The sequence below is a fragment of the Numenius arquata genome, chromosome 4, assembly GCF_964106895.1.
Source record: "Numenius arquata chromosome 4, bNumArq3.hap1.1, whole genome shotgun sequence".
Lineage (NCBI taxonomy): Eukaryota > Metazoa > Chordata > Aves > Charadriiformes > Scolopacidae > Numenius > Numenius arquata.
This window is the reverse complement of record NC_133579.1, coordinates 57,373,145-57,390,140: the sequence shown is the minus strand read 5'-3', so window position 1 is coordinate 57,390,140 and position 16,996 is coordinate 57,373,145. Positions and strand designations below refer to the sequence as shown.

At 39.7% G+C, this 16,996-nt stretch overlaps 1 protein-coding gene across 1 annotated transcript in view; it reads right to left on the bottom strand.

The window, feature by feature from the left end:
• Nucleotides 1-16,996, bottom strand: part of PHLPP1 (PH domain and leucine rich repeat protein phosphatase 1) — a 142,848-nt gene that overhangs the window by 43,601 nt on the left and 82,251 nt on the right. The window contains exon 4 of the mRNA XM_074146390.1: nucleotides 5,560-5,726. Within this exon, the coding sequence (XP_074002491.1) occupies nucleotides 5,560-5,726 (167 nt within the window). The remainder of the gene's footprint in view (nucleotides 1-5,559; nucleotides 5,727-16,996) is intronic.

Here is a 16,996-nt window from a genome sequence, read left to right as displayed (position 1 = left end):
TCATTAGGGGGAAAGACTATTCTCAGAGAAAGAACAAAATTCCTAGAAAGGAAGTGAAAATATATTCTCCTTCTATATTGAAAATTTATACTTGAAATACAAAAGCATTAGCTAGGGGTGGGCTTCCAAACTGAAACACGTTTAAATACATGAAAAGAAATCCTGACTTTGGAAGCCGTATCAGAAAGCAATAGACAGGTAAACTGGAGTAGGCTGATACACAATAACTGAAACATAAATATGTTCACTACTTTTTGAAGCATTATTTGGAAGAGATACTGCTGTACTTAGCCTAATAGTTCCACTAAACTGAATCGAATTAATAACTGCATTTTCTACTTTCAGGCTACACTATTTTTAAAAATGCCATTTTATAGCGTATTTCTTAGTGCCATCTATTTTTCTCCTACCACTATTCAGGAGTCCACTGTTCCAATTTAAACAATTCAAAAAATCCAATATGTTTCAGGCATTAAACCAATTTTGTAATCTTCCCCACTTAGTCACTTGGAGCAATTTGATTTTGCAATTTATTTTTCTTTAATCAAATGTCACTGATTTTTGCCAAGTATTCACATGAGGACACTTTCTTGAGTCCAGACACAGGAGCTATGTAGAACACAACGTCATGCAGTTTTGGAAAGATGCACTAACAAAATCAAACTCTTCCTTCAATGTCTTTACAAGCTGAATAAAACAAAAGCAATTAAGTGACATAAACAACATATTCCAAGTGTCTTTTTAGTTTTATAAATAGCAAAAAAGTGTTCCAAGGCTACAGAGCTGAGAAAATAAACATAGCACCAGAATATAGCAAACACTGGATGGAGTTTGTTACTAGTAGACTTCTGGTTGTCAAATGTCACACCAACTTCTTCTTCCCCTACTACTTAGATGGCTATGCTTCAGTCTTTGGCTTAAAGTAAAAGACAAGAAATGAGTATAAAAGGAAGGTTCCCTGGCTCTGAGACCATCACAGTGTGAGAGAAAGCTCCCAGCATCTTCCCACACTGTGGAGCATGCAATGGCACTCCATTCCTCATGGCAGCACACTCCCAACAATAGCTAGATTCATTTAATTAACTTCAATAAATGTGTGCATTTAAAAGGAAATTCCTTTTCAGAAAAGCATCCTAAAAACAAACAAACAAAAACACAATAAAACCCCACAGCTCCAAAAAGGAAAACACTCAAATCTTTTCCAGTGCATCTACTGGCAGTGCCCTCTGGGCCCTGGCAAGAGTGAAGATGTGTATTTGGCACGTCGTTAATTCATCCCATTTTCTTCTCTAACCTCTGTTTCATACACTAAAAGCAATAAACCCAAGGAGTACTTCAATGCACTTGGAGACCAACCAAGCGGCACGCTGGAGACTTTCTTCCCCACTCCCCAATCTCCAGGGACAAGCTAGGATCAAACTACATCTCACCCTGACTTCTAGCAAACTTGTTTGCTGGGTTCACACCAGTTGGGTCGCTAAGACTGTTCCCCCCTTGCTGCCTGGGAACCTAGGAGCAATGACTGAATTTCGAATTACCTACTTACTGCACAATGGGTTTGTAAGGAGGGTTTAGCTTGAGGACCCCCTGAATTCCAGGTTTTCAGACAAAACCAGCTATCCTACAGTTAGAAGTAGCAAGGGATTTCAGAAATGCTTGTATCAATATCTCAGAGTCCTCTAGCCTTTTCATACCCTATAGATGCTATGTCAAGTTACTGTCAATAGCCCAGAAGAGTTTCAGCTGAGATGCCAGAGAAGACAGTTAATGTCTAAAGAGGCTCTGGGAGAGAAAAGATACCAACTGATCTTAAGATAAAAATCCATATAATCACTGTTAATTATTAACAACCACAATGAGAATAACAACTTGTTCTTCAGATAAAATTGGCAAGCATCATTTTGTTTATTGTTAAAACAAACTTTGTGGCTTATTACAGCCCCCTTTCTTTCTTCTTTTTTTTTTTTTTTTAAATTTGCAACAGGCTTATATTAAAATTCCATATACTGACAACCTACTTTTCAATATTAACAAGCAAACAGTATTCTTGATGCCAACAGATTTTTTCCAACAGCACTGACTGAAACAATTACCTATAAAGTGTGCTTAGCCCAGTGAAACAGAGCAACAGTAAATAAAGACTAAGGTTTATTCATGTGCTTCAAACCTAGAGCAATAGCACACTGCAAAACTAGTAAGCCTGAACTCGTTTGCATTTCAGAACGAGAGCTGTGAAGCTGCATTGTAGATAAGAGAAAAGTGAAATTTGGGAACACAGTGTACATAGAAACCTCAACTTTATGGTTTAAAAAAACAACTCACCAACCAACGTTACAAGAGTGTAAACAATAAAATTTGTGATAAGACAACAGGATGTCTTCAATTGCTCTATTTGCTGTATACAGGAGCTGAATTACCAAGGGCTTTAAGGGGAATTCTGACTCAATGGGGATATTATCACAAGACATGTCAGCCGCTTCTAATACTGCAACTGTTGGGCAATATTTCAACTGGGGAAACTCCTCTCTCCCCCCCAAAGGAAAAACTCCCTTTCCTATAATTTTAGAAAAGCTACTGTGAAGAAGAACAAGTAGCAACATTTGCTGTGTTTTCTCCAACACAAACAAATCTTCAGACTGCCTACTTTTATATGCAGTATGAAAAATGTATTCCCTGGTAAGTAGGAAAAATATAGGTAGCTGTATGTACCTTTCAACATTCCGACAGTCAAGATACAGAAGTTCACCGCTGCAGAGTATCTGCAGCAACAGAACTTAAAGTCTGATTGGACAGTAAAGCAAGCGAAAATGTAGCTACCGGGGAAAAAGTGCATCTCCACCTCTACAAACCTTTACATGCCACCAGCAATTTAGTTCCCAAGATGGAGGTTTTTCATTTATGCCATGTATTGAGCAGGACTAAATGTTTTATTCAGAAATGCAATAAATTATATCATTTTAACAACTGAAAGAAGTAACTGCATAAGCAAAAGCAGGAATTCTCGGGTTTTTTCCCCAATCTGGTCCTGACTGTACCTCCAAGTCAGTGCATGTGGCAGCATCTCATTACTATGACGCAGCTGCTTGTAAGCCTGCTCAATGGGTAACTGAAAAGTTGGTATTTTCTTCTGTCTTTGACATACCTCCTGTTTTGAAATCCAGCATTCATGAGCATTTGTTAAATTACCACCTAAAGTGATTTCCTAAGAGGAACAGATAGCACCAAGAGCTGCTTATAGGAAGACAAATTTTCCTAGACTGCCTCGCTAACCAGATTTTAATCAAAAAATCATACCAGGAATGCCAGTGCATTTTGTTCACAACATCCAAGCACATGGTTATTTTGGAACCTTAAATACTTCTGGGCTTGATTCACTGGTGCTGTGCCCTGTGTGCGGCTGCAATTTAGCAAATGAGGATTTGGTATAAAAGCCAACAGTACCAGATCAGCACAGCAGAGATTTTGTACTTGCTCTGCAGTAGTTTGAAAGAACACAGGCAAACAAAAGAAGACTTTTGGTTTATCCAGGCAAGTTTTACCTTGTGTAACCCCCAAAAGATCTCAAAATGTTTTTATGAAATTGGATTAAAAAGAAGAAAAAAAAAAAAAAAAGTCAGACAACTAACAACTTGTGCTCCCAGGAATGAGTGAGCTTCCCTTACTTTGCACATGGTTTCATACTGGGATTCACTAATAATTTCAAAAAGGTACAGTGTTCCGTTCTTGCTAGATATTTGTATATTTACTCACTACAGAAAAGCAGACTTACGGTAGAAGTTGAATTGGCTCAAAGCAAAAGATGCAAAAGATAATCAATGGGGCACTGCTCTTCCTAACTCTCAGCAGGAACTACCACTTCCCACAGCCCCTTTCACTGGCACAGGAATACTTCCAGCTACTCACTGCCTGGGTGATGCCACCTGCGCTGGATGAAGATAAGGCTGGAGGACATCAGCAGTGGCAAAGGGAAGGTCAGTGCCAAGGGGCAGGAGTTCATGAGGCACTGGCTCTGAGCCACTGAAACAGTGCTGTGTAACCTTCTTAATCATTCTTTTTTTTGCTCCAGAAGTTCACACACCTCCCCTGTGCCTTCTTGACAAGCTCAATGGAGGCAGAGTAGACTATTATTCACTGACAGAATAGTACCAGCTCTCAAAAAAACAAGATGCTTGTTTTGTACCACCTTGGGTATATGCCACTTCTCCAGATCTTTCTGATGCAGAATCTCAGAAAACAGGAGAGTTTTAGTTGGTCACCTGAACTCTTTCACTCCTGCATGTCCAGGCTCACTTTAACGAGAAAAATTTTAACAGTTTATTAACTCTTCGACTGTTCCTACAATTGCAGTACCAAGAGAAAATTAAATAGACAATGAACACTGCCCATCACATTATTTATAAGCGTCTTCTAATCTGAAACAGAATTAGCTGTATGTACATGGACAAAATATAATCAAGTATCTTCTGTACACTTTCTGACATTTAAAAAGTAAGGAAGATAAAAATTCATTAAAATTAAGACATTCATTATTTGTCTATGTTTATCACCTAACACGCTAAAATTCAACTTGCTATCTGGAGACCTATATGACATTTGCAGAACATTTCATCATTTCATCCAGTATTCTTCTCCAGACTGTGTTCATAAGCTCTTGGAATCCCTGCCTGCTTTGTTTGTGAAGCAGACCTGCTGGGTTCATTCATCTTCCATTACGCCAAATTTTTTGTTTTTCCAGAACAAAATTGGAATTATATAAAAATACAACAGCCTGCATAATCCATCTTGTATTTTTCAGTTGTTTTTCAAAGAGGAAGGGATTTAGAAACATGGTCTAAAACATTTCATTTGAACAGGACCATCCACAAATATAATCCTGAGGTACTCTACAATTCAGTTACCACTGAAATTAAAATCACAGCTTTATATTCAATATGGAAACATTCATCTTTCTGAATACAGAAAGCCTGCTGGTTCCACAGGACACATACATTAAATCATTCAGATCACAGATCGTGCTGCTGTCTACCCAATTTCATTACATTCTTGGATGAGCTGCAATGGAAAGAACTGGAAGGTCACAGTTACTAGGTAGGAAGAATTAGGGTTGAGCAGGAAGAGGACAAGAATCAGGCTGAACTTAATAAATCATGGGTTTCTTTGCTTGGGGGGGGGGTGGTAACAAAAAACTACTAAGTAAAGTCACACACAGTACTGTTCCTACCTAGAATGCACCCTTTTGATGGGCAGCTCAACAACTCATATTCATTCATGTGAGTCAAAGACTGAAGAGCTACTGTCTGGCCTCAGTAGGTAGATAAAAACAACGCATTCTGTAAACTGCATTTTGGGTTGAAAATAGACTTCTATTTACAAGAAAAACATTAAGTTTCTTATGAAAGCTAGTCTGTTTCTAACACACAGTGTTAACCAATTTCTGAAGCATTACAGCCAGGCAAATCCTCCACAAGAGAAGGTAGTAATTTTTTAGGAAAGTTCCTGCAGACCAGTGGTCACTTGGCTCCAAGAGCGGAGAAGACCAGTAGAACCATATCACCTTACCTTTGTAATTCACTAAGCGCTCTACTTGTGGATGGGCTAGGGTTTAACCGCAGGAAGTTCTGCTTTAAATTGAGATGAGTGAGGTCTTGGCTATAAAACAGGTTGGCAGGCAGGTGCTCCAGGCTGCAGCATGAAAGATCCACTGAGCTTATGCGCTGTGATGCAACCTGGAAGTCAAGAGGTACACCGATATGTTAATACTGTAATAAAACAAGACCATTTCCTTCACCCCTACTAGTACAAGATAAACCACTTCTAAGCACAGCAGAAGCCAATGTAGGCACATATAGCTGATCTAACACAGTTTACATCATTGCTGCAAGTTATGCCACGATCCCTTGCTTTGCCAGAGTGCTAAAACCAAGTCCACAGATGGCTATCCAGAGGAAAAGCGCAAAGGTTCATCAAACTAGTAAACGAAGTGGATTCATTTTCATCAATGAAGTTATGAGATACTCTATGACCAGAAAAAACAGGTAAGAGATTTGACATATACTTTAGTTTAGTCCTTTAATTAGAAAGTAAGGGCAGCAAAAGCATAGAGCAGAAGTCTTCTATATTGCTGCATGACTGGTCAGTATACCCAAGTGAGTGGAGGTGAGGGGATAACAGTCACCACCCAGCCTCGGTTCCAAGGGTCAAAAACAGGTATTAAATGGCAGAAGAAAGAGTTATCCTGTTTATATCTTACTGGAGAAAAAACATCACAGCAGCAAAGCACCAAGCACTCATCTCTTCTCAATGAATTAGAAAACTGTCCAAGAGTGATAAAAATGTGACAAAACCAAAACTGAGATTTGGGGGTTTAGCACTGGTTTCTAGAAAGAGGAAGGTAAAAAGAAACACAGTCTATAGAGGCTAAAGAAATCATACCACCTAGCACTACACATACCACCTAGCACTACACATCATTCCACTCAGACCTATAGACAGCAAATTCAAGTTACAGCAACTCTGCCTCTTTCCAAATCTCTAGGATACAGCTGAGTGAACTACATCCTGCTGCTTTACTTATTAACTAGTCTTTATTTAAAAAATAACAAAAACCATAAAAACAACACTGCAGTATAGAATCCTTATATTTTCTGTCTAATACTATTAAAAATATCCTTTCATAAAGTAGAGTCATGGAGCAAACTACATGACAAAGCACCACCCACACAGCAGTACGAGGCAGTGCACACTGTGGGCACGGAGGAGGCCAGTGCCAAAAGGATGAGAGGCATATTTGGAGCAGGCATGGCTTAGAACAAAGAAGGAGAAGCCAACAACTTCACCACCATTTTAGACTTCTGGGACTGTACAAACATTGCTCAGTCAGTCACATGTTCTGTCAGCTGTTCACTGCAAGAGAATTTTGTCATTGCATTTCATTTTGTCATTGGCACTTTTACTGGCCCCACATGCTAGGATGTGGAACACACAAATACCATGTCTAAGGGACAAAAAGAGGAAAAACCCAACAACTCATAATCAGTATCCAGTGACAGTCTATAAGAGCTTCTGAACACTGATAAAGAAGACACCACCCAACCTTCTGGGCAGAGGTACAGCTCTTGCCATAAAGCACCCTGAACCTTGAGACATCAGGTTTTGCTGGCATAAGTGAAGTAGCTTCCCACTGAAAGGAAGGCCAAGGAGTTTTTTTTCTTCCTGTTTTTCCTCTCCAATGCAAGCCACACAGGCCTCAGGATAAGTGGTCTCTATTATAAACACACAGCCAGAGGAACAGACGGTGCAGTGTTTTTCTTTAATGTGACCGTTAATAATCCAGTCCTCCCACAGCCATTAAAATGCTCAAATTTTTGTTACTTGATTAGTTCAGTCCCTTTGTTACTGTAGCTACTATTTTTCTTCCCTTTGTAGTATTAGACAAAAATTATTCATAGGCTATTCTGAGCGGTCATTTCTGAAAGCTAGGTATAAAGTCTGTTTATGGTGCCAGAACATGCCCGGTACAGTACAGTTCTCATAACACTGAAAACAGAAGAGATGAAAAAGCGCTGACACCCCTTAAATTAGAAGGGAAAATGTGTAATTTCAGGTGTAATGCTTACATAACACTGTTGCTCCAACTACTTGTTTGGAATGTGATAGGAACAGTAATAAGCCACCCAGCAGTTCTTAGCAAGGCATGTTACTCTAAAAATATCTGAAGTACGAGAACTGGTAACTCTGAGTGTGAACCATAAAGCAGACAAACAAATCCAAATTCTGCTCTTGTCTCAAAAAAGGATGCAAATCCTTTCTTAAAATCATCAAGCCCCATGAAACAAATCTAGTTAAAAGTGATTGTTTTTACAAGTTGTATGTTCTGGTTATTTTTTGTTTGTCAGTTGTTTTGTTGGTTTGGGGTTTTTTTTTTTGTGTGTGTTTTTTTTTTAAGGAATCACTTTGTTATATGAAGAATTTCATTACGTTTTTCATGCAAGGGGCATATACTGAATGATGCCTCTACCAGAGAGATAACTGTAAAAGTTCATACCACATTTTAAAAGGTGTTAATTCTGGAATCAGCTTTAATTTTATTGAAGTCTTTTTTGCTAGCAAAACAGTGCTCGAAGAATTAACTTCTGAATTGTTACAAGGAATACTCATATAAACAAACACAGTTTTTCTCATAGGCAGGGAATAAAGACTTTTCTGTTTTCATTGCTCAATACTGTTCTGTAACAAATTCCAAGAGAACAGAGGAACAAGATGAAAAACAAAGAAGAGTGGCAAAGAAGAACAATGTCTTAACAATACTTTCTTTGGTTCACCAGAAACTTTCATCAGTTGTTTTGAAGTTGACTACTGAAATTCTGAAATTATATTGTTCCCAAATCGAACAATAAAAGAATATTTTTATCTTGCAATCATCTTCAATTGGCTGAAATGCAGTAAGACTGCATGCGTGTTTGCTATTGTTTATTAAGAGCAAAGCATTTTTCTAAAAGATGATACAGTTTTTAATAACGGATTGGGTTTTCTTGACTCACTGTGGGGAATCACTGCAGAGATAAGCTGATAACGGGTAAGAAAACGCTGACTAGAATATCCTTCACAGTCAAATTAAAAGCATTTGGAGGAAGGTACATTATCTGCACAAAGTAGGGTTTCCACTGGAAGAAAAAAAACCAAACCCCAAGACATTTCACTGTAAATAAATACCCCGAAAAGTTATCTAGACTGGGTTCAACAGACCTGTGCTCCAACAAAAACAGTGAAGAGAATCAGCGTGGTAGTAATGCTAGAGGGAACGGCTTTCTAATACATGTGGAACCTGCATCAAACGCTAATTATGGCTTCTTTGGTGATCTCTTCTGGAAAACTTAAAAAGTATAACTGTTTTATATGCTTTACATACACATATAAAAATAAAAAACATAAGCAGCACAGCTCATGACTCCCCAGGCACAAGAAGCTGTTGCCCTGACCAAGCCCTCTACAACGTCTTCTCATCATATCCTAAACTTCATAAACTCGCAACACTTGTTTTCATGTGAAACCCCTGTTGCATTTCCAGTACTGATAACATGGGGGAAATGGCTGGGGCAATGACCTTATTGAAAGATGGTGTATGATGCCCTCTCAGTTATGGTAGCTACAACGTAAGCTGTAGAGTCAACGTCTGTCTTTGCCAGAGAAGCAAGAGATAAAGCAATTTGACAGCAGGGTAGCTCTAACACATAGCAAGATCTTGTACCTTTTTGAAGTCCACTTCTCAGTTGGGATTTTTAATCATCACAAATATAAAGAAACAAGATGAAACATGCAGCTTTCTCCATTCCCTGGATACGCTTTTTTAAACGCTTTATGGTCAATCATTGTACTGCAATGTCTCCCACTGTAATACTAGAGGAGCAGTAACGGGGTAAGGCCAAATTCAACCTTGCACCTCAAACCACAAAGTCCAATGGAAGACTTTTTTTCCAGTTCCTGTTGCAACCTCAGTTATGCAGCCCTGGCCTACAGCGTTTTCAGTTTGGTGGTGGGTTTTTTCCAGTCTCCACGCGAGTACGGCATACTGAAGTGCAGTTTCAAAGAAGTGGTATACAACTATAGCACATGTACTACAAAGAGCCCTGGATCTACCCACTGCAAACACCAAAAAGCTGTCACTGTGCTTTTAATTTCCCCCCCAGCAGCAATAAAGTGCAGCTTTATTCTGCAAATACCACCATAAATAATGGTGTCAGAGAGCTCTCCTGCGCAGTACAACTTCTACTCCTCACCTAAGAGCTGCACACGTGACAAAGAACTAGGAGTCTCCCAAATATGAAAACTCACTTTTAAACATGTGTTACTGGTGCCACAATAGTACTTACAAGTACAAACAACAATTTACAAAAGCCAGTGGTTCCTTAAATGAAAAAGGTTTCACCACAGTGTTTCAATTTTGATCTTTAGGGAACAGTATTTCAAGGTTGGTCAAAGTATGGTATGGGTTCAGTGTAAGTCTTTAGCAGCTGGCAGTAAAAATACAGAAAAACACTTGTATCAACCAATATTCTTGCCTCTTCTTGCTACACAGGGCTAAAAAAAACCACTTTGCTTTGTCCATCAGTATAATGCCACCTCTGTCACCGAGCTATGCCACAAGACTGATGACTGTCTTTGTTTTAAAGCCTTGGCTATACTACAAAAATGATCTGTTGCTGACAATGGATGTCAGCAATGGACACAGCTGAATCCAGCTGTATGGACAAACACAAGCCTTGTTTACACAAGGACATCTTTTGGTGTGACCTGTCCTGTGAATTTAAACCAACGTAATTATGTCTTTTTCCTGTTTACCCTCATCCCATTCCCTATAGCTCTATTCAGATAAGAAATTACTATTTAGGACTTCAACAGAAGACAATTAAAATAACTGAACAGCCCACACTGTACAGGCAGCCAAATCCCCAGTCTGTTTGAACCGAGTTGACGATGTTAAATTACACCTGCTGTAGACACGCTAATGCAAAGGCAGCGTAATTTTTCTCCTTTAGGATTTGTTTTTAAACAGTTCAATAGTCATCACATCCCACCAATGCCTGCGTAAGGCTGAACTAACCAACTTGAAATATCTAAACTAACTGCTTAGAGCAAACAGGTTCTCCTCACCTCAGAACTAACCTTGCTTCAAATCCTAATCCTCCTTTCTATTTGAACATCAAAGCCCCGCTCGGCAGAGAGGCCTCCTTCCACGGAGCTGAACTCCACAGCCAGGAAACACATCGGTGCCCTCAGCCACAGCCAAGAGCTGAGGAAATGCTCAGACTGGCAAACAAACTAATGCCAAAAAGAAATAAAAAGGTGTGGGTTGTTTTTTTTCTTTAAAGCCGCGTATTTTCATTTATAAATGACAGCTTTTAAAATCGGTGCAATCCAAATGGTGAAAAGGTAATGGCTTTTCTGGCCTCTCCTTTTGTTTTCTTTCAAATGCTTAATTAGATCCACCTTAAATCAAGCTAACAGCCTTGCAAAGAAAAGATGAACTCAGCAGAGGCTTGAAAGCACGTCACTCAGATTCACAAACCCAACAGGCAATGCCATAGGTAAGAACTGTAATTGACTACTAAGACTAAGGGCAGACTAATTGCCTACTAAGACACACATGCCAGCGTGGGACAGCCATCACAGGCCACACACTTCTCAACCCACCTCTGCGACACAGGTGATGCAGCCAAAAGGCTCTGGTACAAACACCTCACGCAAGTGAGACTCGGGGGCACAAAGATTATTTGACTTGTCCCTTCTCTCCTCTTCTTAGCTCTGAACAAAGATTTATAGAGCATGCAGAAATAGCTCACTTCTAGTTTTGGCCTTTGTGCAAAGCTCTAACAACTTAGCTGAAAAGAACAGTAGCAAATGTGTGTGGGGAGGGGGAAATGTGGAGTTAATAAAGCAGAAGTTGCGGTCCTCTACCTTTCATCATAAGAGTTCAGAAGAAGTTTCATATATGTGAAAGTCAGTGTCCCAGGTTTAGCATCAAGGTCTTGAAAGTGAGATCTTATCAGAAAAACCTGACATTCATCACATGTCATTTGGAAGTGTTCAGTACTATCTGAAGTCATTACCAGAATATAAGTATTTTTGTTCTTGCAGGAGGAAATGTGCTTTTCTTCTAGAGATCAGGTAATGGTATCAATACTACACATGGAGTAATATCAACGCTGTTACTTTGGTGGTAGTCATGCTGGGACGTTCCCACTGTAAGAACCCTGCAAGGACAAGGCTTAAGATGCAGCCTGGAGCTAAGGGACAGTAATTAGCTGTAGCATTAAGCTACTTATAATTCAGACATGTGAATCTCCATTTGGTGGAGCAAGGAATATTAACATCCTTAAAACAGCTTGACTGAAAACAATTCATCTGTAAACACGGCAAGACAGGTGATAGTCTCACAAAAACTGAGAAATAATCCTTTTTCTTCTTAGAACTTGTGTTAGACTTAACTTTTTACAAAGACAAGCTGCTGTACCACCAGCAAGCAGACTTCGCAATGAGCAGCCCTCCAGCAAAGACTTTCTTTCAGCATTTACTATAGATTTCAGACTCTTGCTAGTGAGACTTCCAATAGCTGTTCACTTGTCTGAGTTTCCCCAGTCCCACATGGAGGGGGCTGTGGGGTTTTGTTTATTTGTTTTAAATAAGAGGTTATGCTAGGTCCTCAGTTTCTGACCTAGGTTCTCCTTATGCAGCTGCATCACATGGATTAAATATACAGTGAGAAGAACTCTTTTCATGACATTCTTTCACAGTAAGTCAGAAAGGTTTCCTGACCCAAGTGTTTTATAATGCAAACAATCATTAATATAGCTCTAGTGGCCTGGGGCCTAAAACTGGTCTCCAGCCTTCGTTTCCTCTTCTCCCTGGAGACCTTCCTCCTTCTCCACTGACTACAGAAGCCTAAGGAGACCAAATGTCCCTAAAATTAGTTTTTGCTAATAATTCCTCTCCTTTTTTCCTCTCTGCTAGGCTTTGCTTGAAAAGGCTTTCAGTGTTACAGCCATTCAGTTTCAAGACTGACTCAGTTATCACCTTACACGTACTGAAGTTCTGTGCAATGTATCAGTCCCTGCAACCCCCTCCAGCCTCATGGGATCTGCTCACCAGACACTTAAGTTCCCCTGAACTTCATTAAGAGCAAAGTTACATTCCCCCACTTACTCCCACCCCACTACCCCCAGAGATTACTGAACACACTTTGGGATTCTCCTGGACTGAACACACCTTTTAAGGTAACATCTGCAACACCTCACTGAGCTTCTAGCTGTAAGCCGTGGTGATGCTTTCCTGTATTTATGCAAGAGCTGCACAAATTCAGCTTCAATAATATCAGAACCTGATTTAGAGGCTTCAAAAGACATTACTTGAAAGCTATTCCAGATGTGTGGGCGATACCTAGTTTTCCGTTCTCACTCTTGGCTGCAATACTTCAGTAACTACCCTATTATTAACTGAAGGCAGCAAGTCCAAAACAATAACCACAGACCCTCTAAATTTCAGTAAGGAAAAAGAAAAAAATTAAAATAGTGAAGCTATAGTTTTTTCTCTAGAACAGAAATCAAGCGAAAAGCTTGAAGTCACCAATTACACCATTTTGGAATCAGCTGAAGTATTTTGACATGGAAAACTAACCAGCTGAGCCAAACCACCAAGCTTCCCTCCTGAGCCATTAAGAGAGAGACTACACTGAAACACACTCAGAAATTAATTTCCAAAACATCAACGAACCTCTAACAACAAAAGGCGCAAAAGAATAGGTTTTGCAAGGAAAGAGGAGGAGGAACACTTTCAAGTGTTATCATCAAAAGAGAAACAAAACTGGCTTCAAGTTTGCTTTGCCCCATTCTTTTGCCTTCAGACTTGAGATGGCAAGAAGCCACCCATAGCAAGAATGACCAGATGTAACTGCAGAGCAAAGGACCCAAATATTGAAGATTTCACATACACACACAAAAAAGGAAGTCAAGTTCCGCACTGAAACCAGAGGTTTGTTTATGTTTGAGTGCTTGTAATCATTGCCAAAAGGAAGCTGTGGGTTTATTTTTAGGGTTCTATTTTTAGAGAAAGCATTATCTCAATATTGTCATTTTATGTTATTAGAGGAAAAAAATGGTTTCCTTGTACTAAACTTAGAGTAATCACGTTTCCTGCAACTAAGGATCACCTCAAAAAAAGCCCCACTGAAAAATGTGAAAATCTTTCAGGTTTGGGTTTGTTTTTTTTTTTCACTAGATGTTGAATCAACAGTTGCAAACAGGCTAATCGTGCTTCTTAGTCTCACAAATGTGAAAAAAAAAACACCTGGATAGTTGTTATCCTTAAAGAAAATAAGCTTTGGATTCGGTTAAAGGCTATTTTCAAAATAATGCCGCTGATGCTGGCATTATACTGAACTTGTTTTTAGGTCACACTAGTATAGAGACTCATTTTCAAGCCTCCAAACGCTACTGGCATAAGAAACAAACCAACTACTGCATGGTAACCCTCTCAGCTACCAGTATGTCCCTGACCTCCAATCTGTCCCCAACACACACAAACATGGTACCCCAGAATCACAATGGTACATTCAAACACATGGACTAACACTATAAAGTTATAAGAAAATGGCAGAAACTCCTACCTACAACACAAATATTGTTTGTTGCACACAACAATTCTCTGTAGAATTACCAAAGGTAATAACCAATAGCACAAGGTAAAAGAAAAAAATACTCATCTAGCAATTCAAATCTCAAATTAAGGTAAAGTTCTCTATGGTTTTCCTCCAGAAGCAGGATATCCATTGTTTAGGAGACTAAAACACTTGAAGAGAGGACACTGCATCCAGTGACTCAGAAGGATAGTGCAGCACTATAACAAATAACAGCTCAAATATATTAAATTACTTGACCCTTGGATGTGATTTTTCCCTGCGTTTGCCATTGGCACTGCTCTGTGGCCATCGCCTTGGAAAAAAGGTATTCTGAGCTGGTTCTGACCAGTAAGCATTAGGAAAGCCTATCAATAATGCCTCCAGAGAAAACTGAGGTTTGGTAATAAAAATCTCTGCAATGACAAACTCCGTAAAGATGTTACAGCTCATTATAGTATCTAGAAAGACATATGGAACTGGTCAATCGGCTAGCGGGCAAGCCAAGGCAAATACAATGTAGCACTAATTTTAACCATGAGACTAGCAGCTTCAAGCCTTCTTTACAGGCTGAAGGCTGTATTTTGTATGAAAAAAACCACTCTACAAAGTCTGTGTTCCTCACTGAAGTTGGAATCTGCACTTTAGTCTTTCTCCTGGTTGACTATGCCTGATAAGAGAAAGCCAGACGTTAGCATCTGACAGTATCTGAAATAAAGATGAAGCTACAGGCACAAGTGGATATGACTTATTACCCGTCACTTTAATTAATGAGCAGAATCTTCTGTGCTGAAGGAAAAGGCAGTCCTGTGGTTGATTATCTTTTAGTAGTAGCTCAAAGGTGGATGAAGCACAGCTGAAAAGCAGGGACATCTCCAGCAGTAATGATCAATCGTTGCTCACTGCATTTCCTCAGCACTGTTCCTGTGACACATGCACAAGCTGATCATCCTGGTCTCCTATTTTGAATATATTTGCTGAACTGCAATCAAGTTCAGGAATTAATTTTTAAATTCCATAGTTTATTTCTGTAAATATAGTCTGTAACACCAAGCTTGTATGCAGTCAGAACCCTGATCTTTTTTCCTCAGCAGAAAGAAAAATCCTATTACTAGAGTCATCTTTGTCCTCTTCACACAGTTCAGACTCACATTTCACAACATAGTTTCCCCACCATCGTCAAACTTGTACTGAAAAAATAGCCATAAGACTGAGGCAGTTGGTCAGAACCAGGTAAGGTGAAGAGAGAAAAAAGCTAAAAAGTTAATTTTGCACTGCTGCTTCAGGTAGGTCTCTGTACAAGTTGAGGAAAGATGGAGACCACTGCTGTAGAGGCTCCTGCATTACTTGCTTGTATAGTATAAACTAAATTCAGATCTATTTTCTGCTAGTTTCATGGTGCAAATAAATGTACAAAGCATCCTGCACTGACGTGAAAGGAGTAAGACCAATATGGCAGCACGCCCTTCTCCCGTGAATTTGCTATTTTTAGCACTTTTTAAACATAATGTACACTGACATGATAATTTAGTCTCTCCTTTTTCACAGCAGGCTAGGGTCATCTGGAACACCACACATTTCCACTGCAGACTTGAAGACAACGGTGACTGAAGCAGGGAAGGGAAAATACAAAGGCACACAGGAGAAAACTCTTGAGTTTGATAGTTTTCAAATGAAGGACCTGGTTTTGGATATTCCTCATATTTTAAACAGGAGGGCTCTTTTGTGTCTAGGTGCAAATCCACCCTGGCACCTAAGCCCCACACAACAGCTTATTTCCCATTAAACGCACTGTCACTACGGCCACAGCTGTGCAACTCAGCCTGGGAAGCAGTCGATGGTGCGCACACACGTATGACTGTATGCCTGTCCATCTCTACCTACCTACACGCATAGTGCAGCCATGCAGAGGCAGCTTATGTGAGGTAGTCATGCATTATTTATATGTATTTATAGCCCTTGTCTCTCATCGCCTCTCTTCCTCTACCTGCCCAGCTGAACCGAGCACTACAGCAGGAAATAATTGTCGCATGAAGCTGTCGACACACTTCCTGCTCTTCTAAAGTCCAGAGAGGAGAAGTTCTGCAGGGTCGGATAACCTGCCTCAGCATGCCCAGTGATGTACGCTATTTCCAGGAAGATAAAATTCTGTAATGCGTTTCTGCTTAAGCTCTGCGATACTGAATTCCATTTTAATTGTACGCCTTGGAACATGGAGGACTGACAGCCCTCTTTACTCCAGCCAAACCATCCATGTCATGAGTTGTGTAGTAGCAAAGACACATCAATTTCACATGTTGAAAAGCATTAAACTAATCAAGTGTCAAGCAGCAGGAACTCACCACCACACCCCAAATCTAAGCCTCATGATGGCATGTTCCACCACTCAGTAACACCTTATATGTAAAAACCTTTCTCCACTACGACAAAACGTCTGTCTCTAGCTATACTAAGGGTGTAGCTTTTTAGCTTTTGGGAGTGGCAAACAAGGAAAGCCCTCATCATGTCCTCTCCTCTGTTAACTGCACATTTTTCACCCTTTTGCATTTTGATATTCAAGTAGTAAACAGTGGCAGATCAGAATCGCTCTGCAAGTTAATTGTGCGGGTTCCAGAACTATCACACCAACTTTATGCAGACAAAATTCTTTAAAGCCATGAAGATGTCCCTTTCTTCATCCTCCGCTCTCCCTTCCAGTTGCATAAGCTTATTTTTCAACATTTGGCAACAGAACGAACATATTAGATCACAAAGGACCAAATTTGTTGTTGTTGTTGTTTTCCTTTTGAGCTTCCTTAATTAGGACTCCAGTATTTGGAAAGTAAAAGG